This window comes from Ursus americanus, chromosome X (assembly GCF_024610735.1).
Source record: "Ursus americanus isolate L20-20 chromosome X, mUrsAme1.1.p, whole genome shotgun sequence".
NCBI classification, from domain to species: domain Eukaryota; kingdom Metazoa; phylum Chordata; class Mammalia; order Carnivora; family Ursidae; genus Ursus; species Ursus americanus.
In genome coordinates, this window is record NC_142164.1 from 62,891,137 (window position 1) to 62,915,677 (window position 24,541).

General features: G+C 39.4%; 1 protein-coding gene across 5 annotated transcripts in view; it reads right to left on the reverse strand.

The window, feature by feature from the left end:
* Positions 1–1,673: 1,673 nt before the first annotated feature.
* UPRT (uracil phosphoribosyltransferase homolog) overlaps positions 1,674–24,541 on the reverse strand; it is a 41,411-nt gene continuing 18,543 nt past the window's right edge. Inside the window, exons 2-7 of one of the 5 annotated variants that reach the window (XM_087860329.1) lie at positions 18,871–18,913; positions 15,407–15,476; positions 14,303–14,365; positions 12,090–12,251; positions 11,115–11,213; positions 1,674–9,197 (exon numbers count right to left, since the gene is read on the reverse strand). In XM_087860329.1, the coding sequence (XP_087716455.1) occupies positions 9,091–9,197; positions 11,115–11,213; positions 12,090–12,251; positions 14,303–14,365; positions 15,407–15,476; positions 18,871–18,913 (544 nt within the window). In that variant the 3' untranslated portion in view covers positions 1,674–9,090. Of the gene's footprint in view, positions 9,198–11,084; positions 11,214–12,089; positions 12,252–14,302; positions 14,366–15,406; positions 15,477–18,870; positions 18,914–24,541 lie in introns of all 5 variants that reach the window. The other 4 variants (XM_087860328.1, XM_087860330.1, XM_087860332.1 and 1 more) reach the window with 4 other exon arrangements.

Here is a 24,541-nt window from a genome sequence, read left to right on the forward strand (position 1 = left end):
TAGGATGGATTAGTTGCTTCTTTGTGTCTATCCCTATCCCACACCAGCTCTTCCAAATGCTGGGCATACTCCTGGTGATATTACTATCTCTATTACATAAATGCTATACTAACTGTAGGTTCTCAGAAAAATATGACCATCTTCCTGTAAGAGAGACTGGGCCAAAGGCCAGGAGGGTGAAAAGTGCAGGAAACTGACCTAGCAGGTCCAAGTTGCTCAAACCTTACACACTCCCCAGAAGTCTGTTTTCATGAATGGCCCTTCTTCCACAACTGGGAATTGAGTTCTTGGAAGGTTTTAACTCATAAAAGTGTTTTTGCACACTTGGGAGCTTTGAACCACACTGTACCTATACGCCTAGATAATCTGTGTAAATAATGTGATTTACGGTGAACAACTGCTTTCCTTAAGGTGGTCTGTTTGGTAACTGTGATCAATCATATATACGCTATGTGCCAATGTGACCAAACCCTGATAAAAACTAGAATTTTAGGCTCAAGTAAATGTCCCTGGTAGACTACACTTCACACATGTTGCTACAATCTGTAGATAAAGAAATAAGTGTATCCAGTGCATTTCCATTGAAAGAGAACTTTTGGAAGTTTGTGACTGGTTTCCTCCAGACTTTGTTCCATGTACCTATTCCCTTTGCTGATTTTTCTTTGTATTTTTTCTATAATAAATCATAACCATGGAAACTACAATGAGATATCATCTTACACCTGCCAGGATGGCTAAAATCAATAACACAAGAAACAACAGGTGTTGGCAAGGATGTGGAGAAAAAGGAACCCTCTTGCACTGTTGGTGGGAATGCAAATTGGTGCAGCAGCTCTGGAAAACAGTGTGGCGTTTCCACAGAAAGTTAAAAATAGAACTACCTTACAATCCAGCAATCACACTAAAACACTAATTCAAAGGGATACGTGCACCCCTATGTTTATAGCAGCATTATTTACAATAGCCAAGATATGGAAGCAGCCTATGTGTCTATTGATTGATGAACAGATAAAAAAGATGTGAGATACACACATGCACGAGTGCGCACGCGCGCGCGCGCGCGCACACACACACACACACACACACACACACACACACAGAGAGAATATTATTCAGCCATGAAAAAGAATGAAGTCTTGCCATTTGCAATGGCATGGATGGAACCAAAGAGTATAATGGTAAGTGAAATTAGCGTGCCAGAGAAAGACAAATACCATATGATTTCACTCATAGTGGAATTTAAGAAACAAAACAAATGAGCAAAGGGGAAAAAAAGAGAAATAAAAAGACAAACCAAGAAACAGACTTAATTATAGAGAACAAACTAACTGATGGTTATCAGAGCAGAGGGAGTGAGGGGAATGGGTTAAATAGGTGATGGGGATTAAGGACTGCAACTTGCTGTGAGGAGCACTGGGTGATGTATGGAATTGTTAAATCACTATATCATATACCTGAAACTAATATACCAAAGTATGTTAACTAGAATTAAATAAAACCTTAAAAAAATAAATCTTAGCCACAAACATAATTCTGAGTCCCACTGAGGCCTGGCAGTGGTCTTGGGGAACCCTGACACAGGCACACTAGAAAATATCTAACAGAAAGCAGTAATGGAGGAATAGAGGAACAAAATAGATCTATAAGACATTAAGGACACAAATCACAAAACGGCAGATGTAAATCCAACTTTATCAGTAATTACACTAAATGTAAATAGAATAACAGCACACTTCTAAACATGCAGGAGACAGTGAATTATCTTTACAGTACTGAAAGAAAAAAGAAGCTGCTAACCTAGAATGCTGTATCAGTAAAAATAAAGACTTTTTCAGACACACAAATGCTGAGAGAATCCATTACTAGGAGACTTGTATTATAGTAAATGTTAAAATAAGTCCTTCAGGTAGAAGGAAAAAAATACCTGAAGGAAATCTATTATCTATACAAAGAAATAGAAAGCACCAAAAATAAATAAAAAGACTTTTTTTTCTTATTTTGTCTTAGATCTCTTTAAAAGATAACTTGAATGCAAAAAATAATAATATTATTATGGGGTTTAACACATGTAGAAGTAAAATTATGACAATAATAGCACAAAGGCTGAGGGGTGGAAGTATATTGTTTAAATTCTTATAGGTGAAATGGACTGTGATAAGGTTTTTTAAAAAGATTTTATTTATTTATTTGTCAGACAGAAAGAGAGAGAGCACACAAGCAGGGGGAACGGCAGGCAGAGGGAGAAGCAGGCTCCACATTGAACAGGGAGCCCAGTGTGGGACTCAGTCCCAGGACCCTGGGATCATGACCTGAGCCAAAGAAAGACACTTAACCAACTGAGCCACCCAGGTGCCCCAAAACAAGATGCATTAAATCTAAATGGTTAATATAAAAATAATTTGCTTGCAATATGGTTTTATACCTGCACTTGAATATGAACTTGTCTGATGTTCTAGAGAGTTACTTCAAAATACTGAAACCCTAACATATGTACTAACTCAGAAGCACTGACTCCTATAGTGGTAGACATCACCTTTCCAACTAATTCAATGCATCAATCTAAGCCAAATCTGGTCTCTATCTAAATTTTCTGCTCACATTTTTCATAGGACACTGAGTTAAAGACTTGGGCTTTACTGGGCTTCAGTTACAGCTTTTGCTAATCAAGAATAAACAAATTCCAAATTGTATCAAAATACTTAACTGATGAGTATAAATGATAATTTCAATAAGAACATGAAAGCAACATCTGCCATGGAAGAATTGTAATATGGGTAATCTATCAATTAATTTGTTTTCATAATTATGACAGTTTTCAAAAATAAAGGGCAATAGGTTGGAGCTAACATGGCGGCATACTAGGAGGACCCAAGGCTCATCTTGTCCCTCAAACACAACTATATAACTAACAAATCATTCTAAATGTCCTAGAAATCAACCTGAAGACCGACAGAACAAATTCCACAACTAAAGGGAGAGAAGAATCCACATCGAAGAAGATAGGAAGTGCGGAGATGTGGCTGAGGGAAGAAACAGATCAAGGGTGCAGGTCAGAAGCTGTGGTTGTGGAGAAAGATGAAAGAGAGAGGAACACGCAGGGGAATGCACAAGGAGAACACTTCCCCAAAGCCATTGACTAGGAAAACAAGAAGGGCTGATTTTCATGAGTTCTTGTAACCAGGAAGGCTTAAAGACTAGCATTTTGAAGGGCAGCAGGCAGGGCTGGGATAGAGCCCTAAGGGCACTGCCTACTCCTGGAGAGAAGGTAGGCTAAGAATTCAGGGGCAGATGGCATGGAAACAGCGATCTGAAGAACTCTTGGGGCACATGGGGGGAGATAATCTGGCTCTTCTTAGAGTGAGTCTCTGAGAGGCAGAGTTCAGAGAGATGCTTCTCTAGTGACAAAAGAGTTGGCTGGAGCCATTTCCATCCCTAGCCCCTCAGCATAAACACAGAGCCACCCGCAAAAAGCAACACTGGCAGTCTAACTTGCTTACACCAGGTCCCAAATCCCTGTGCTCTGGCAGTACTGCCCTTCTTGGTGAAGCCTGCCTCAGTCCCAGGGTGGCAGGCCCCTTCCCCAGAAGACCAGCGGAAAACCCTGCAACACTACATCTGACCAGAGAGGTCTTCAGTTCTACTGGACGTAGTATCAGTTCTCATTTAACAAGCAGACCAGAGTAAACCTACTTAAAACTCACCACATTTTGGCCAAGGACCAAACACTGTCCACTGCAGGCAAGGAGAGCCTCTGCAGGCAACTGGCCTGAAGGATAGAGCAGCCAAAATGAAGGAGGAGAGTGTATTCAGCACATACCAGAGATATTCCCTGAAGCACCTGGACACAGTATGACCTCATTTTCATAAAGCCATTCCTCTCAGGAATAGGAAACATAACTGGCTTTTTTTTTTAACACAGAGAAGAAGTTACAGACATGGACAAAACACCAAGAAGAGGAATTCATTCCAAATGAAAGAACAAGATAAGCTCACAGCCAGAGATCTAAGCAGAACAGATATAAGTAACATGCCTGATGGAAAATGTCAAACAACAATCATAAGGATACTTGCTGGGCTTGAGAAAAGAATGGACCTAACCTTATCCCTAAAGGAACTACAAAAAGAATAACAACAACAAAAAGAAGCCTAAAGCCAGCAGAAGGAGGGAAATAATAAAGATTAAAATGGAAAGAAATGATATAGAAACTAAAAAACAATACAAAGGATCAATGCAACCAGGAGCTGTTTCTTAAAGAAACAATGAAATTGACAAACCCCTAGCCAGACTTATCAAAAAGAAAAGTGAAAGGACCCAAACTAATAAAATCACAAATGAGAGGAGAAATCACAACCAATACCACAGAAATACAAACAATTCTAACAGAATATTATGAAAAAAATATATGGCAAAAAGTTGGACAACCTAGAAGAAATAAATTCCAGAAACATATAAACTACCACAACTGAAACAGGAATCGAAAACTTGAAAAGACCTATATCAAGCAAAGAAATTGAGTCAGCAATCAAAAAAGTCCCAAAAGTCCAGGGCCAGATGGCTTCCCAGGGGAATTATACCAAACATTTAAAGAAGAGTTAAAACCTACTCTTCTCAAACAATTTCAAAAAACAGAATTGGAAGGAAAACTTCCCAATTCATTTATGAAGCCAGCATTACCCTGACACCAAAACCAGATAAATACTCCACTAAAAAACAGAATTACAGGTCAATGTCCCCAATGAACATGGATGCAAAAATTCTCAATAAAATACTAGGAAATCAAGGAGCGCCTGGGTGGCTCAGTTGGTTAAGTGGTTGCCTTCAGCTCAGGTCATGATCTCCGGGTCCTGCAACTGAGCGCCACGTAAGCCTCCCTGCTCAGCAGAGAGTCTGCTTCTCCCTCTACCTCTGCCCCTCCCTCCTGCTCATGCACTATCTCTCAAATAAATAAAACCGTTTAGAAAAAAACACTAGGAAATCAAACCCGACTGTACATTAAAAGAATCTTTCACCACGATCAAGTAGAGTTTATTCCTGCGTTGCAAGTGGTTCAATATTCCCAAATCAATCAAGATGATATACCACACTAATAAAAGAAAGGATAAGAACCATATGATCTTCTCAGTAGATGCAGAAAAATCACTTGACAAAGTACAGTGTCCATTTTTGATAAAAACCCTCAACTAAGTAGGGACTGAGGGAACATACCTCAACCTCAAAAAGACCATATACAAAAAAATCCAGAGCTAATATCATCCTCAATGGGAAAAAACTTAGAACAAGACAGGGATGTCCATTCTCGCCACTGTTATTTAAGATAATACCAGAAGTTCTAGCCTCAGCAAACAGACAAGAAAAAGAAATAAAAGGCATCCAAATCAGCAAAGAAGTCAAACTTGCACTATTTGCACACAACATGATACTCTCTGTAGATAATCCAAAAGACTCGACAAAAAAAATTGCTAGAAATAATACATGAATTCAGTCAAGTCTCAGGACCCAAAATCAACATACAGGAATCTGTTGCATTTCTCTACACCAATAATGAAGCAGCAGAAAGAGAAATCAAGGAATCAATCCCATTTACAATTGCACCAAAAACAGTAAGATAGATACCTAGGAATAAACCTAACCAAAGAGGTAAAATCTGTACTCTGAGAAGTATAAAACACTGATGAAAGAAATCAAAGATGTCACAAAGAAATGGAAAGACATTCCATGCGCATGGATTGGAAGAACAAATGTTGTTGAAATGTCTATCCTACCCAAAGCAATCTACACATTTAATGCAATCCCTATCAAAATACCAACAGCATTTTTCACAGAGCTAAAACAAACAATCCTCAAATTTGTATGGAACCAGAAAAGAGCCCCAACAGCCAAAGCAACCTTGAAAAAGAAAAGCAAAGCTGGTGGCATCACAATTCCAGACTTTAAGCTGTATTACAAACTTATATTCATCAAGACAGTATGGTACTGGCACAGAAACAGACACACAGATCAACAGAACAGAATAGAAAAGTTAGAAATGTACTCACAACTATAGGTCAACTAATCTTCGATAAAGTAGGAAAGAGTATCCAATGGGAAAAAGAGTATCTTCAACAAATGGTGTTGGGGTAACTGGACAGCAACACGCAGAGGAATGAAACGGGACCACTTTCTTATGCCATACACGAAAACAAATCCAAAACGGATGAAAGACCTAAATGTGAGACAGGATACCATCAAAATCCCAGAGGAGAACAAAGGCAGTAACCTCTCTGACACCAGCTGAAGCAACTTCTTTCTAGATATGTCTCCTGAGGCAAGGGAAACAAAGGCAAAAATAAACTATTGGTACTTCACAAAAATAAAAACCTTTTCTGCACAGTAAAGGAAATAATCAACAATACTGAAAAGGCAACCTACAGAATAGGAGAAGATATTTGCAAATGACATATATGATAAAGGGTTAGTAACCAAAATGTGTAAAGAAATTATCAAACTCAACACACAAAAAACAAATAATCCAGTTTAAAAATGGGCAGAAGACATGAACATTTTTCCAAAGAACTATAGATGGCCAACAGACACATGAAAAGATGCTCAACATCACTCATCATCAGGGAAATGCAAATCAAGACTACCATAACACCTTGCACCTCTTAGAATGGTTAAAATCAACAACACAAGAAACAACAGGTGTTGGAGAGGATGTGGAGAAAGGGAAATCCTACTGCACTGGTGGTGGGAACGCAAACTGGTGTAGCCACTCTGGAAAACATGTGGAGTTCCTTAAAAAAGTTAAAAATAGAACTACCCTACGACCCAGCAATTACACTCCTAGTTATTTACCCGAAGGATATAAAAATACAGATTCAAAGGGATACATGCACCTTTATATTTATAGCAGCATTATCAACAATAACCGAATTATGGAAAGAGTCCCAATGCCCATGGACTGATGAATGGATAAAGAAGTTGTGGGTGTGTGTGTGTGTATGAAATGGAATATTAGTCATAAAAATAATGAAATTTTGCCATTTGAAACGATGTGGATGGAGCTACAGAGTATTATGGTAAGCGAAATAAGTCAGTCAGAGAAAGACAAATACCATATGATTTCACTCATATGTGGAATTTAAGAAACTAAACAAATGATCATGGGGGAAACAAAGCGAGGTAAACCAGGAAACAGACTCTTTTTTTTTTAGGAAACAGACTCTTAACTATAGAGAACAAACTGACAGCCACTAGAGGGGACATGGGGTGGGGGATGGGTTAAATAGGTGATGGGGATTAAGGAGGGCACTTGTTGTGATGAGCACTGGATGTTGTATGTAAGTGCTGAATCCCTAAATTCTACACCTGAAACTAATATTATACTGTATGTTAACTAACATACAGTGAATTTAAATAAAAACTAAAAAATTCAAAATAAAGGGAAATATAGTGAAGTCTTTCTAGCATTCCTAGGCTCTGTAAGGAAAATGCATTCCATTGTGCACCAGCTTTTCCTTGTCTCCCCTAATCTTTGCTGATTTTCATCAGCTTTGGTTCTAAGACACTGCCTGCTGCTCTTTCTGGATGTTTTCGAACAGAGGCCCACAACAGGTGCCTATGGGGCTGTGAGAGTATAACTATTCAAGTCATCAGCCAGAACCACTGTTAAAATGTTTAATATCAATACAAAATGAGATCAGGGTTTCACAAGCAAGTTTCAGAACACAAACATTGATTTCTACAGCAGTTTATCTTCCTTTCAGAGGCCTAAATACGAACACATATAAATCTTGAGGATTTAAAAAATATCACGGTATTTTTAACTTTAATACAGCTACAGGTGACAAGTATGCAAAGAACTCATTTACAGATTGAATGAAATATCCAAATTAAAATGTAGCAATTTAACGTACTCATTGGCCATGAAACTCAGCAAGAAACTGTTCTTTCCCCCATACCTCAGAAAAACCATCACCAGTTCCTTTCTAGGGCATCGATGGCATTAACGGCACTCAGCCTTGTCAGCATCCAGATATCCCTGGTTCAATCTATCTATGTAAATTCATGTTACAGTTCCGTTGTTGGAAGTGCTCACTATCTTCTTCACTGCATTACACTTGGCAAGGCACCTACCAACAATGCACAGGATGGGAAGTGAGCCATGAAGAACACAATGGCTTGACTGGAGAGCTAACCATATATCCTGGGTCTGCTAGCTGAGTGAGGATATTAATGGAAATGTAAAATTTCAGGAGGCATCTTTTTTCACTCTCTCCAAGTTACCAGCATGTATGGTACTAGGAAGTAAAGAGTAGAAGAAGGTGACAACAGCCATATACATGAACTCTCCCTAGATCTAAAAGCAAACTGAACAAAATGTAAACTATAGTGGGCCAAAGAACGGACTCCCATCTGGGCTTTATTTGTGGCTGGAAACAACATACCAACTGAGAGGTTCAAAAATTAGGAAACAGTTTTGGGGCACCTGGATGGCTCAGTCAGTTAAGCATCAGACTCTTGATCTCAGCACAGGTCTTGATCTCAGGGTCGTGAGTTCAAGCCCCGCACTGGGCTCCATGCTGGGTGTAGAGCCTACTTAGAAAAAAAATTAGGTTAACAGTTTCAATGCACTGAGGGATCATCAACTTGCCTAAGAATATTACTAAAATATTTTCTAGGGGCGCCTGGGTGGCTCAGTTGCTAAGTGTCTGCCTTTAGCTCAGGTCATGATCCCGGGGTCCTGGGACCGAGCCCCACGTCCGGCTCCCTGCTCAGCGGGGAGCCTGCTTCTCCCTCTCCAGCTCCCCTTGCTTGTGTTCCCTCTCCCTCTCTGTCAAATAAATAAATAAAATCTTTAAAAAAGTAAAAATTAAAAAAATAAAATATTTTCTAAGAGTTATGTGTGCTTCCCTGTTGAGTTTGGTGCCAACAGTTAAGAAATAATCAAATAAATTAAATAAACCTCAAATATTTCTTTACTATACCCACTTCCAAGAATTACAAAACATAATTTTCTCTGCCATTCCTCAAGTGAATTAGTAAGACAAGTAGAAACTCAAAACATTAACTGTAATATCACACAAGATAATTAATTTTCCTTTGGCAACTCAGTCTGTCCCAAAGTATTTCTGTCCAAAATGCGTAGGTGCGACAGGATGAACTTCAGTAGTTAAAATTGTGATCTCTGGAAACTCCTGAATGATTGATTTGGCACCTTCAAAAAATAAAAGAATTGCTGTTATGGCATGACTTTTTGGTAGCATTAGCTGGAATTCAAAAATTTTGTAGTTATTAGGTATAATATAGACAGAAGACAGAAAGAAATGACCTTTAAATACCTAGTCAGACTCGATTAATCTCCTAGCTTATATGTCTGATATCTGAAAAGCTTTGACAATCATCACACTATGCCTCCACTCATTCACTAACAAATTCTTAGATTCAAATTGTTTTATATCCAAGATTTTAAAAATACATTCAGTTATAGCAACTTTCTCCCTGAAGAGACTTTGTTTTGTTTCATTTTAAAGGCAGCTGGAATAGAGAGAATACAATCCTTTCCAGAAACAGGATCATATATAAGATGATGGCTTCTCAACTGGAACACTGTGAAACAAGCGTAGAAACTTCTTTGGTATGTCAGAGTGAGCTAGCTTTTAGAAGTTAGGACTCTAGCTTTGGGGGTTGAGGGAAAGGGATGAGTTAGGACCCTCGCCAAACTAAAAAACCATAGCAATGCTGCCACAAAATAAGATTTTTAATCTACAATGTCAAAGAATAGTATTCCATTCTAATACATACTCTTAGAACTAACAGTTACTTTTCTACTTCAAAGGCAGGAAATCCAATAATTATTTGGTTATCTCAATGTTTACAGTGCCACCTCTGCTATATATAAATAGATGACCAAGCAAATTGCCCTTTGTCACCATCAACATTTGAACTACAGGTGAATTTTGATTCTGAAACAACAAAATAACCAATGGCCTACAGAAAGCAGCCCTCCCAACTGGATACACTCTATCCCCTTCAAGGTTGGCTGAGACTGGGAAACTTTGGAAATGAGGAAACACCCTAACTAGAAGCCACATATTTCTCTTTCTTTTAAATTATGAAACAAATACAAATTCACTGCCAAACATTTGGAAAATACAAAAAGAGCTTAAAAAAATAAAATGAATTGCTTTGAGTCCCAACATCCTAAAATAACCACCATTAACATAGTATGTATTTTAAAATGAAAATTGAAATAGTATTGTACATCTGTCTAGCCTCTCATGCTAAGGAAAGACTTATTAGATTCTGTGTTAAATCCAAGTCTGACTTTGGTAGTCATAACAGTCATAATTTGCATTAGTCATCTCTGAACTCGGTAATAACACTTTACGTTATTCTAATGCTGTCATTTTTTACCTTGCTTGTTCATGTTTACACGTAGATTTTTCAACGTTATTAAATATTTTTCAAAAACATGACTTAACAGTTACATAATGTTACATCCTGTGAATATATATTGATTTAACCATTTCTTTACTGTAAGTCATTTATATACTTTCAAATTTTTTCATACACTAAAAATAACTGCAGTGAATATCCTAAAGGCTAAATTTCTACATGCATGTAAAGATTATTTTCTTAGGATACTTTCACAATTGTCCTAGATTGTATGGCAAAAAACTAGGGCTTTGCATTAGGTTTACCTTCCTGAGGAAATAAGAGAAAACACAGTTCTATCCTTCATGCTCTTTGAGCAGAAGTAGAACTTAGGAAACTTCTGCTCTTTGCTTCACACTGAAAAGTTTATGCAGCAAGACCACAGGGCTAACCAGAACCTCAAGTTTCTTGCTGTTTGGGAGCAGTTCTCTGGTTCAGGCTCTACCCAAACAGAGATACCGGGAAAACAACTGCAATCCCCTTCAAAGGGGTTAGTTCATAGATTTCCATTTGAGTTTGAACATCAGAATGGTATAAAAATACTTTATCACTAAGCTTAGAGACGATAAACACAAGTTATAAACTACCAAAATCAGATTTAGATTTAATGTGGAAGAAGCAAATGAACTTTTCTTCACAATGAGAATCTGGACAGATACACACTTACCCAACCCGTGACCAGTCATGCTGCACTCACCATGAGGAGTGGAGAACAGACTGAGTAGAATGATAACACTGGGTTGAACTCCATGTTCTATAAGAACCTTTACAGCTTCAATTACAGTATTTCCAGTGCCTGAAATCAAATGACAACCAAATGCATTAGCAACTTTAACATTTATCTCAAAACGTCTCTGAAGTTTCTCTGAAGTAAAGGCAGTTTGGTAATCTAACATAAGATACTAAGCAAAGCTTCATTGGAAGGTGCCTGTTCTTTTTTCAACGACATTCTCTCTTCTTTTTTTAAAAGATTTCATTTATTTGTTTACTTACCTACTTACTTATTTATCTATTTATTCACTTATTTGAGAGGTGGGGGGGAATCTGATGCTGGGCTCGATCTCACGACCCTGAGATCATGACCTGAGCCGAAACCAAGAGTTGGACGCTTAACCGACTGAGCCACCCAGGTGTCCCACCCATGATGTTATTTTTAATAATGGACATGACACACACTCTTTTCAGTTTTCAAATGCACAACAAACCCTAAATTCATTCAGTATTTGAGATACCAAATTTGACACCCACCCTCCACCACCAACCCTGGGAGACAATACCATGTGCGATCTGAATAAGCTTAAAAAACAGAATAGGAGAAAAATATATTACTTTCGGGAGGATAAATTCTTGACAAATTCAGTGCTATCCTCATTGGGCTAAAGAAGGGACATATTTCAATGTATTTTCTGTGTTCTATATATTTTGCCTCATTAGATCCTTTGCTTCAGTGTTTTCATTCATGTTAAAACCAAAGCTCTTTTGAGCTAATAAAGTTTATTTAGACATTATTTACTCTCTTATTACACAATAAAAATTCCCCAGTGAACTGCCCGGGGCAAAAACCCATTTAGAAACGCTTTTGCCTTTATATAAGGGTAACTAAAAGGCAATCACTAAGTTGAACTGATTTAAACCCTAAGCAAAGTATACAAATTAAACTCCAGCCACTCACTGAGAATTGGATACATCAGAAGGACTTTTCTCCGGTAAATGTCTGGGGGGAACTTGGCATAATATACTTTGGCTCTTTGGGTCTCTTCATCACTCTGAATCAGGATCTTTCCAATTCGTATGGATCGACAGCAGTCTCGTAAACCTTGTTCCATTGCCTCACCTTGAAGAAGGAAAATTTTCAGAAGAGAAAAAAAAAAAGGTTGGGGAGATAGAATTAAAGTCCAAATATAGGCCAAAGCAGAATGTGTGACTATCACTAATACGAAAAGGACATTGTCAAGATGGGAGCAATTCTTCTTAAGCTAAGAGCTTTTATTTCTGATATGCTCTTATTTTATACTTAGTGCAGGTCAATTAAACCAGATTAAGGCTGGTCAATGAAAGTAGGATAAGCTAGTTTTATTGCCGGCTTTCAAGTTTTAGAGATGTCACGCTTTCACGAAATACAAAAAATAAAGTGTTTTGGGGCGCCTGGGTAGCGCAGTCGTTGGGCGTCTGCCTTCGGCTCAGGGCGTGATCCCAGCGTTCCGGGATCGAGTCCCACGTCAGGCTCCTCCGCTGTGAGCCTGCTTCTTCCTCTCCCACTCCCCCTGCTGTGTTCCCTCTCTCGCTGGCTGTCATATAAATAAATAAAATCTTTAAAAATAAATAAATAAAGTGTTTTTTGTTGGGCTGCTCCCTGAGCTTTTCCAGTATCAGGACCATTTTACTCCTATTATTTTAAGGAAGCCTTTAAACCACCTCAACCTGTTATTTTCATCTGAAAAAAAAATACAGAAGATTTATGGAAGAATTGGGCTACAGAGCAAGGTGATATCAGGAGGTATCACTACACCCCAGCAATGACTTCAACGGCAGAAGTTTGCCGGCAAACAGTGAAAAACTATATTGTTCCTTCCCTCCCCTCCGCCAAGAACCATAACCAACACTATTACTACCCCCTTGGTTTCTGAACACAGTTATTTTTTAGTCTAAATTCCTTTAAGGAAATTATTGCCAAAATGAATCATTCTCGTACCACCTTCCAGATTTTAGGCTGTATCAGAACTCTATCTGCACTATTATTTACTTCATAGTTTTAACTATTTTACATTTATTTTAAGAGGAAACTTTCTATCACTGGTGTAAACATAAAAGCAGTTTCTAATATATATGAAAATCCGCCAATAGCTAATAAGGTTAAAAAATAACCCTGACTGTGCATGACCCCATGGTCATCTGCTATATACCAGGCATGTGAGGACGCTGCTGCCTTTAGGGCAAGAATTGGACTGAAATAGAAGAAAAAATGCCTTAAAAGCCCATCTCCATTGTCTTCACCAGAAATAACATTGTCCTGAAAATCCTGTCATTGCTTAAAAGCTACCTTCTATTAAAAAGGGAGCTTAAAGCTCCTATTCTACTTGAGGCATTCAACTGTTCACAAACAGAAATTCACAGCCAGAGAAAAGGCAATGCTTATAGGTGAAAAAAAAAATCCACCTGTCTCCAGTGCAAGTGAGGCTTCCACCGAACCTTGGATCTTGTGTAAAAATTTATTTATTTAGTTAGGTAGTTGCCAAATGGAAGTAATCATCCCCATGGAACAGGCAGACATTCTAATTACAGGCATGTGATTTTGTTGCACAAAGGATTGGTTTAAAAGAGTAATCAGTCGGACTCAAACACAAATACAGCATTTATAAGACCAGCAACTGGAAATGCCTAGAGTTAATAACAGTTAAGTGCTTTTGCCCTATGGTCACATACACATCAAATATAAAACTAAAAACATTGAATAAGTCATTCAGTCCAGCTCCCGACAGGGTAGGACTGTTCCCTACAAAAGCAATTTAAGAAAAAACCAAATATTTCTCCAGTCAGGTATCCAAAGTTCCACAGGCCTGAATTTGTGCCATATTCCATCAGTCTTCAAGCTGCCCTGTTCTCCCCAAGCGGGCACCTTCTCATCCTCCTATCCTACCCTGAATCTCTCCGAAAGCTGGCTTGCCCGTGGGCCAGGCCACTAGAGTAGATGCTCTGCAGTTAAAATTGGTCAAACTCAGCAACACACAGGCCATGATCCAAGGCACCATGAGGACAGACAACACAGGTGGTGAGATTTAAGTTAAGGCAGGCTGCAATTATGACAGAAAAGCCTACCCCTCTCCCAGAAAACAACTGTTTTTCTGTGCGTGCAAAGAGACAAGAATCACACATATGCAAACCTACCGCTTCTCATTATGCTGACCCCACAATTTCCCTTCTCAAATTTCACTCCTTCATACTTGTACCCTGTTGGGGAATAAAATCAAAGAATTTCTCTCTCATTACTGGAGCAATCCACTTATTTTTAAAGTGCCTATAGTTTAAAGCCAATGGGTACAGAGCAACTCTTGTCTAGACATTCTGTATAACCTCTTAGGTTCCCTGTGAAAGTAATGAGAAGTCATGATTTTTCAGTTATTTCTTAATTCTTCATAAGAAACCTGGGGGGATAATTGGGAGACGGGGACTTCATCGAGTAGGAACAGGACTTATGACAGCATGATATTCACATACACGTTCCTCAAATTGAATTCAGAGGGGAATCACTGCACTCTGAGCGCTATAACCCCATCAACTCAAACTGGGACCTCACTGTGAGGCACAGCAGAGAGCCTCCTCATTCCTTCCCTTTTTATGAGCTTCCACTCTGCCTTAAAAAGCAGAAGACAAAGGCTGAAGTAGTTACCAGGACGTGTTCAACCCTTGGTGTCATCCTGAATCTGTATCAATTATGATGCAACAAGCTCAGCCCCTAATTTTCATAAAGTCAACCTTTGAATAGAACAGATTCCATTATTTACTAGAGAACAAAATCAGAATTTCAAATCCCTGAAACAGGGATCTTCAGCTGTGTCTATTAGAGTAAAACAAAGGACTCTCTCTGGATCTCATCATTTTTAGTTTTCTTCGTCTTTTTTACGCCTCATTCTTTTACCTGGACTTTCAATGCCAAACCAACCCACCCATTTATTCATACCAGCAGCTTCCCCACAGAAGTGAAGATAAGCTGCCAGCAATTCTTAACTCTGGTCCCAATGGGCTGTCATCAAGGGCAACACTTGCATGCTAAAGAATATTTATTAACTTTAACTTGAATTGACAAGCAAGCCATTAACAAAGTCATCCACATAAATTTCTTTACTAAATGTCTCTGAGTTTATTAAGTTGTTTAAAAGAACAACTTCACCTAGACTCCTCATTTTGCATACTGATTTACTCAAACTGCTTTTTCCCCCCAAATTCTCAGAATTTTCATGACAAGAATCTGAGAGTAACAGCCCTGGTTACCTGTTGGGGTGGTCACCATGCATTCTTTATATGGCAGCTGATTCAGTCCCTCTTCCACAACAAGTCTGATCTAGAGAGTCAAAAGAAGAAGGAGGGTGAGAGCCTGCCAGGTCTAGTGTTAGCTGTTAGCTTCAGGAGCTGAACTTTAGGCGCAAAGTCAGTAACACAACAGGTGAGGGTTTAGCTTACGGAGGTAGGAAGGGGGCCCCCTATCACGGGTTAGATGCAGAAACAGATCCAAATGCTAGGCTGCTTGCTGCTGGGTATCCAACCTTGGGAGGTGCACGACTGCTGCCAAAAGGCTCAAGTATGCTTTCCGATTCTCGTTCAGTTAGTCCAGCCGATACTATGAGAGATGCGAAACTACAAGTGACAAGAGTCACCCTTGGAAGTAATATGCTTCTGGTAACTCTGAAAACAGTGCCCGCTGGGAACTTCTCCTCCTTGTTCAGTACTTTGAAATTAAGTTGGATTCCTTTTAACAAAGGCTCGTCATAATGCAAATAAAACCTGAAACTTCTCAGAAGGAAATAAATGAATGGACAGGGCTGAATCAATTTCCTGAGCTTGAAGTAGGAGCCAGTAGAATGCACTGGGGCTTCTTGGCTTCAAAAAAAAAAAAAGGCTCCAAATGATCTTAATGTGTGGTACAGAGGAAAGAATCCATCAGAGCTACTAGAAATACCCTCCAAAATCCAGATATGATATTCCTATGAGCACCCAGAGCCTACTACAATAAAGGCAGTGCTGAGTCTGCAATGCACTTTTTCTCTAATCAATATTACATTACTGATTAAGAATTGGGAACAGCAGGGAGAAAGACCATGTTCTGTCATCACAACACAACACCTTGCTGCCATTAAAATGATCAATGCTAAATGGGCCAGCATTTTGTCAGCCTAAAGCAGCAGTGGGTCCAGCAACCTGATGAACACTGTGTATGTATGCACATTCATCTCTAGCCACCACCTTCTGGGGAGGTGAAGGTTTCTTATGAGCAAGTGGAAGGGAAAAAAAGGATCCTTTTCTTTGGATAGGCTACATCTCCTAGTACCACTCTTCTTCTTTTTTTTTTTTTTAAGATTTAGTTATTTGAGAGAGAGAGAGGTAGAGAAATAGCGTGGGGGGGGGAGTGGGCAGAGGGAGAAGGAGAGTCTCAAGCAGACTCCCTGCTGAGCGTGGAGCTTGACGTAGGATGTGATCTCATGACCCTGAGTTCATGACCTACCTGAGCCAAAATCAAGAGTCAGGCACTTAATGGACTGAGCTACCCTGGCGCCTCTCCCAGTAACACTCCTCTAAAGAGTCTTACCTCCTGCCCATCTCCTGCAACTCTGGGACAGAAATCAGTATGTCCAAGCCTTGCAGGAGAACATAAAACCAGCAGAAGGGTGACTTAATATAAGGAACTCAAGATCGGAGTGCCAGGGAAGCCAATCCTGACAAATCTAGGATAGAATTAACGTCAACTATAATGGGACCCTTGTGCTAGAATAGACAGTGTACTAGAAATCCTCAATACCACAAACCTAAATAGCGCCAGTCCCGACCACAACCTCAAAAGACCCTCTGTACACTCTCCCAATATCAGAACCTTCAAAGCCAACTGCAGAGAACACAAAAGGTCCAATTTACCATCCCCTCCTGTCAATTGTCATGGGTCCTTATCATCTTATTTGATTATAATATAATGCCTGTCCTTTCAAGCAAGTATTTTACAATAACCATGAACTTAACTCCTACCTTCTATAGACAAAAGGCAAAGAAAGCAAAGGAAAGAAGAACCATTTTCTACTAATGAACACCAACACTTCTGTTTTCTCCACAGTAGCCAATGACACAAGTTCCTTCCTCCTTGAACCCATTCCTTCGGTTTGATAAAAGCATAAAGACAGAATGGCCGAACTATCGCTCCAGGAGTGTCAACTACACTGACCTCGATGCGATCCGAGGGTTATTACTGCCCCTGGAAGCTCAAATGATTGTAAACAGAAGTGGCCTCTGAACCAGGGAGACTTAAAGCCAAAAGCATGACAGGCGCTGCCTACACACCTTTGGAATTAATATTTTCCCCAGGGAAAATCTAAATGAAAAGTTTCATGCCTTTTTCCCCCTCATGCTCCCTTTAACAATCTATCTTCTATTCTCCGATTACACCTGTTTGGTTAATAAGCCACTTTTCTTTCTTTCCCAAACTAAATACTGACAACAGCATTTCAAATGTGAACTCCATGAAATCAGGGACAACGTCTGTTGTCTTCACTGCGGTATCTCCTCCCCCTGCAACACAGCTTAGCCCAGTGCCTGACTCGAGTTCAGCACATATTTCATCAATAGATGAACACTAATCGCCACAGCAGAAAATGTGTCAACCTTATTCTAAGCACTGAGCACACTTAGATGTAAACACAAGAAGGAAATGCAGCGCTTTACCTGAAAACAACCCAACTTGGCCTGAGATCCTCTCAGACTTCACTAGCTAAACTGAACTGGGCTTATCAGAAAGGATGAACACTGACCATTTATAGTGATGTGGATGGAACTAGAGGGTTTTATGCTGAAAGAAGTAAGTCAATCAGAGAAAGACAATTATCATATGGCTTCACTCATATGTGGAATATAAGAAACAGCACAGAGCATCATAGGCGAAAGGAGGGAAAACTGAATGGGAAGTCATCAGAAAGGGAGACAAAGCATGAAAGACTCTTAACTACAGGAACCAAACTGAGGGTTGCTGGAGGGGAGATGGGTGGGGGGATGGCATAACTGGGTGATGGGCATTAAGGATGGCACATGACGTGATGAGCACTGGGTGTTAGAGGCAACTCATGAATTACCGAACTCTACATCTGGAACTAATGATGTACTACATGTTGGCTAATTGAGTTTAAATTTAAATTTTTAAAAAATTTTTAAAAAAGGTTTCCTTCACAAATTTAAAAATAAATAAATAAATAAATAAACTGAATTGGGCTTGGCCAGTCCTTAACAGGAAGTCCCTGAGGAAAGTATATCCAGTCCAACTTAGTATTTCACATGTGAGGATAGTACAGAAAAGGCAAAATAAATAACCCCTCAAGCAAATTACAAGTGGGGGTATTAGTGTTTCTGTATTAAATGAGTACCACAAGGGTAACTACTAGGTCTCCTTACATCTTTGGTTTTCTTTTAATGTACTTCACTTCACTGTCCTAAGATGACATATCTAAGGGTTGCCAAGACCCACCTGAGAGGTAGAAGTACCTCAGAATGACAGAGATGAGTTCATGGGCAATGTTTTGAGGTGAAAGGGATTGAGGCACAGCTTTAATGAAAGAGTAGAAATAATACTTCAGAAGCCTACCAGGATGACGATTACTTGGCACAATCTCTTTCACCGCCCAGAATAGAACGAAAAAGTCACCTGGCCTACTATGATTATATCACTAGGAACAATGAAAGAAAAATGGAAAGCCTCCACCTACCAAACGATCCGCAGAAAACATGAAGTCCCCTCTACTGGCTGTCCTAGAAAGAAAGTAGTATAAATTTTAGTCCAGATTAGAGCTTTAAGGGAAAATATTACTTAACACATACAGTAACAATGCTATTAAGACCTATTACATACTTAAAGCCTAAAAGCTTACATGTACAAACTACCACCGAAGCAAGATATTTTTCACTAGGATACAGGGACGTAAATGGAATGACTTGATAAATATTATTGAAAATGCTTCCTTGATATCAACACTGGAGACAGGAATTGAAAAGATCATGCAGTCGCCCTCCCACTGAGCTGCCCAAGTATGTATTATCCAACCAGGATGAATGAAGCTCCCCCTACAAGAGGGCAGCAAGCCCACAGCTCAAGGTAAGAGAAAAACTTCCACAGGATGAAAACCAGGTTCTTCCCATTCTCCCCCTCCAATCACCTTGATCTAAAACCCGCATCACCAAGATAAGTACCCCGTCTACTTTGTCTCTAATCCTTTTAGTAATGAGAATGACACAAACAAATCAATCCTCTACTTTTGCTGCTGTTTTCAAGAATGCATAACCTAACTTCCAAGACCTCTTTTGCAAATTATTGATAATTTGTTCCTTTTGCCTGTTTTTTTTCAATCAAATACTTTATCCCCTAGATCTTTCTGCCATTTTTCTGTACATTTCCTTCTGGTCAACACTTTCATATCCTGAGGTGCCCAAGTAATAATAATGCAAAGTTGCACCTACCCACCTAACCAACCCAAAAGGGAATGTTAAAAGGCTGACATATTTTTCTGTATGTGAAAATCTCATATTGTTCTACCCCCTTCTCCCATATAAGTGAAATGATTTGACTGAACAGACTGATTTACAGTTTATGTACTTATAAATCCCCATCTGCCTATCCAGAGCATACCTAAAATATTCCAACACAGCATCAAAATGGCATATGCAAACATGTATTACCTCAGTACACCATTCATCACTACTCCTTTTTTACCAAGCTGCATTTATTTTTTCTGACAGGAAAAAGCAATGAAATATCCCCGACACAAATGACATTTGGTTTCTTAGAGTAACCACAGTGGTATCATATTACAGATATTAACTCTCTAAAATATGACCCATAACTGAGCAATAGCAAGAATATAGGCCTGTAACCTTTATAAATATTCCTTAAATTCAGAAAACTATCCACACATACCTATACACACACACACACACACACACACACACACAGCCCATTTAAAACAGGCTGTATTTAAAGAACAAACTGATGGTGGCCAGAGGGGAGGGGGATAAAGGGATGTGTGAAGGCAAGTGGGAGACAGAAGCTTCCAGTCACCGAATGAATAAGTCATGGGAATAAAAGGCACAGCATAAAGAATATAGTCCATGATACCGTAATTGTGGAATCATTATGTTGTACACCTGAAACTAATATAACATTGTGTGTCAACTATACTCAAATTAAAAAAATAAATTAAATAAGTAAATAAAACTATTTCACATACTGTGGTTTTTATATAAAACTACACTATTACGCTAGCACCTTTCATTTCTGGAATTAATCTTCACAATATGCTTGTCAAGGAAATGAAAGTTGGTGACCTACAAAAAGTACTGAAGCCTACTTTCTGTCTGCTAGACCTGTACAAACAGACAATCTAGACAGCCAGAACAGTTTTTCAATAGGGAGGGAAAATGTGGATTTGCCTCAAAAGAAATATTCAGTAATATTTCTTGGGAACACATTTGAAATACTTGTTTTTAATGTCTCAACAGTTGCACATAAATTTATTACATAGAAAAGTCACACTGTGATCAGAGTTGTCCAAATCCATTATTTTACTTTAAAATCAGACATTTTAACACCTTTCATATTCTCCCCCAAAATATCAGCTTCAGCGGATAACTTTTCCATAATCATCACCTTCTCTACATTCCAAAAAAGTACATGCTAGAGCTGTCATCTCTTGATAGCTATTTGACTTCCAATTAAAGCATTTACTGCTCCAAGTCATCCCACTACAAACAGTAATTACCAAACCGTCTCCTGCTATTTTAGACCCACACTGTTCAAGACCCATACCGTGTACTTTAAAATCCATGTAGAAATTAAACTACAGCTAGAATATAATAAGTTGACTGCATTTTTTAAAAACCACAGTGGTCTTCAATATTCACATCTAAATCCTTAACATTGTTAACACTAGAGTTTCATAAAACAGATATACCTGTCAGATCAACAAGTTGCACATACTCTCTGAACCCCTATTTTATGCCCAACACCGCACTGAAGTGTTTGTTAATAAAGGAGTTTCAACCCAAACCCAGGTCTTATCTTATTCACTCCATACACTTTGTTTCAAATCGTCTCAAAATCATTTTTTTAAAAAACTCTTATACTAAAAACAAGGTTCTGAAAGTCACTTTAATCATCTTCTATCTAATAACAGTCCCAAATAAAATCGAATGCAAAATTATCACAAAGCAACAAAAATTGACACACATTCCTGGGATATTCTAAACTATAGCCAAATGATCAAATATCAAATATTTAAACAGTGATATCCAGACACTCCTAATTCAGAACATGGAAACCTAATTAGTGTTAAGCCGAGCATTTTTTAATTGTACAACCTCCAAACAGGATTAATAATGCAGACCTAATCATATCTGCGGATACACTTTTCTTGGCACTCCCCTCCCCTCAACAAGTGTGTCACATATCTGTAGCAACAAAATGAAACCCAAAGGCAGCCATTTAAAAAAAATTATCTTCACAATGAAATAACAAAAGAATGAGAATCATACAGGAAGTCAAATCCTCGTTCTAATGCGGACCTGGTAAACCTGACTCTTCCCTACTTAATGCTGTCTATAAAGCACCTTAAAATTTCTACAGAGGCAGGGCACCTGGGTGGCTCAGTTGGTTAAGCGTTTGCCTTTGGCTCAGGTCATGATCTTGGGGTCCTGGAACTGAGCCCCACATCGGGCTCCCTGCTCAGCGGGAGCCTGCTTCTCCTGCTCCCTCTGCTGTTTCCCCTGCTTGAGCTCTCTGGCTTGCTCTCTCTCTCTCTCTGTCAAATAAACAAGTAAAATCTTTAAAAAGAAAACTCTACAGAGGCTTCAGCAATTGTGTATATTTAAAAACATGCATGTTTCATAGCAAATGCAAACCAAGATGAAACCTCTTGAATCTCACTGAACTCTATTTACTTATCATCCATGACATATACAACTATGACAGAGGAATGTTTTTATAAAATTAAAAAAATTAAAACTTCAAGTAGACATCCTCTCCCCTGTTCTTTCTAGTTCTTACTACTACTACTACTACTACTACTACTACTACTACTACTACTACTACTAGAGGAATTCTCTAGTGTGTTGCAAGATGTCCTCCCCTGGGACAATCACGAATTCAGTTTCTACAGCAGAAATTGCCATTTGATCACTCTCTGCTACTTCTCTTTATTCAGAATAAACTTGACAGCTCCCCCTTTTATTTACAAAAACCATTTTAACAACTACACATGCACACGCACACTCACACTAAGCGTACAAAGATTTACTTACAAAGGTTTTCTAAAAAGGTCTGAAAGTTACAGCAGGTACCTAATATTATACATATATTACTCCCTTCTTTACCAGAGGTCACTATTTATTAAAAACTTCCTTGGTGGTAAGTATTAAGCACTTTTGGTGCATTATCTGATCTACTCCTCACACAACCTTAAGAGGTTGATTCCATTACTATCACTTTAGTGATGAAAATGGTGAGGCTTACAGAGGTGAAGTACTTCAAGGTACTTCCCAGCCTGAAGTTCTCTGATTCCAAGTTCCCGATAAAGCCATTATTTATTTTGCTCTAATGAGGGAATGTTTTCTAAAGGTGACAGTTTTGAGATATATTTTAATTTCTCTCCCTACAAATCAGACTGGCATGCATATACAATTCAAACAATGAAATAGAGGCTGGGAGGCAAATAAAAAAACATCATTAAAATACTCCTTCTGAAGAGGGAGAAGTTGCCATTATAACATGGCTTGTAAACAAGCTAACACATACAAGAACACACCCTTTTCAAAAATTATTACATCAAAACCTCTGACCTTTAACTTAAAACAATTTAATTTAAATCAAATCCCAGTAGCACTGATTTAGGTGTCATTTAAAAAACAAGGCCTGAGGAGGGAGTTAAGATGGCACAGTAGTAGGGGGAGCTAGGCTTGCCTCGTCTCTAAATCACAGCTAAATAAAAATCAAAACTTTCTGAACACCTGAGAGATCCACCTGAATGGTGAAGAGAACGAACTGGAGAACTAGAGAGAAAAGAAGCCACATCGTGGAAGTAGGACATGATACCGGGGAGAAAAGAATTGTGGGTGCCGCGGAGGGGAGGGAGTCTTAATCTCAGAGAGAGGAAAGAGAGAAACAGAAGGCAGCATGCGGGGAACTGCACGAGAGAGATAGACTTACCCAACACCATTCAACACCAGACTGACAGATTATTTCAAGTTTTTACAAGCACTGGAGCCCAAAGTCTGAAGTTTTAGAAGTCCGGGCCACCGCTGGGATGCAGGCAGAGCAGTGCTCCTGTGGGGAAGGAGGGCAGAAGCCCAGGAGTGGACAGTGTGCTCTGAGGATCCCCTGAGTTGCACAGGTAGAAATAGTTTCCCTTCTTGTAGGGCATCTGGGGGAGGTAGAACAGCCTCTCAGCGGACACAAAAGCTAGCAGATGCCAAAGTGAGACCCCATTTATTAGCACAGGAACAGAGACACCTGCTGAGGGAAGCAAACCTTGGTGCCAGCTTTTTGCTGCACTTTACCATAAACTCCAGTCACTGTGCAATCGTGCTAATGGGCACCATCAGCAGTGTGGGGAGACCCTCTCTCAGAGGATCAGCATGGGTCCACGTGCACCACGTCCCTAAAATTCGGAGTTTGGAGTTTTGAAACCCAGCCATGTGTCTGAGATAAAACACAGGAGTTCTGTACCACTTGGCAGGCAGACAGCTTGGAGGCAGGGATCTGACAGAGGCCAGGGGCACAAGAGGGGTGAATATTTGCTTTTCTGTGAGGGCTTTCTGAAGAGTGGTAGACAGGAACTCTCTGCTCTGGGGACAAGAGAGCAGAGCGATGCCATTGCCCGCCCCCCGTCCCCATCACCACTGACCTACTTCAACGAGCAACACAGCACCAGTGGACCTGGAGTCTGGAGCTACGTGCACCAAGCACCCTCCTGCCTCCCCTCCCCACCCCCTGCAGGTGCATCTCCACTAGGGCAAATCTACCAGACAATCAGTGCATCAGGCCCCTCCCCCAGAAGACCAGCGCAAATCCCTCACATGCACCAAATCTACTGATCACAGAGTACTGCAAAGCTTCAGCTCTAGGGGAAATAGGATCTAGCTTTTTTTTTTTTTTGACCTCTTCTTAATACAGCCATTACCCTTAGGAGCAGGAATATAACAGGCTTTCCTAACAATCACACACACAAAAAAAACAGTGACCTAGAATAAATGACAAGGTGGAGGAATTCACCCCAAAAGAAAGAACAGGAAGAAGTCACGGCCGGGGATTTAATCAATACAGATACAAGTAAGATGTTTGAACCAGAATTTAAATCAACAATTATAAAGATACTAGCTGGGCTTGAGAAA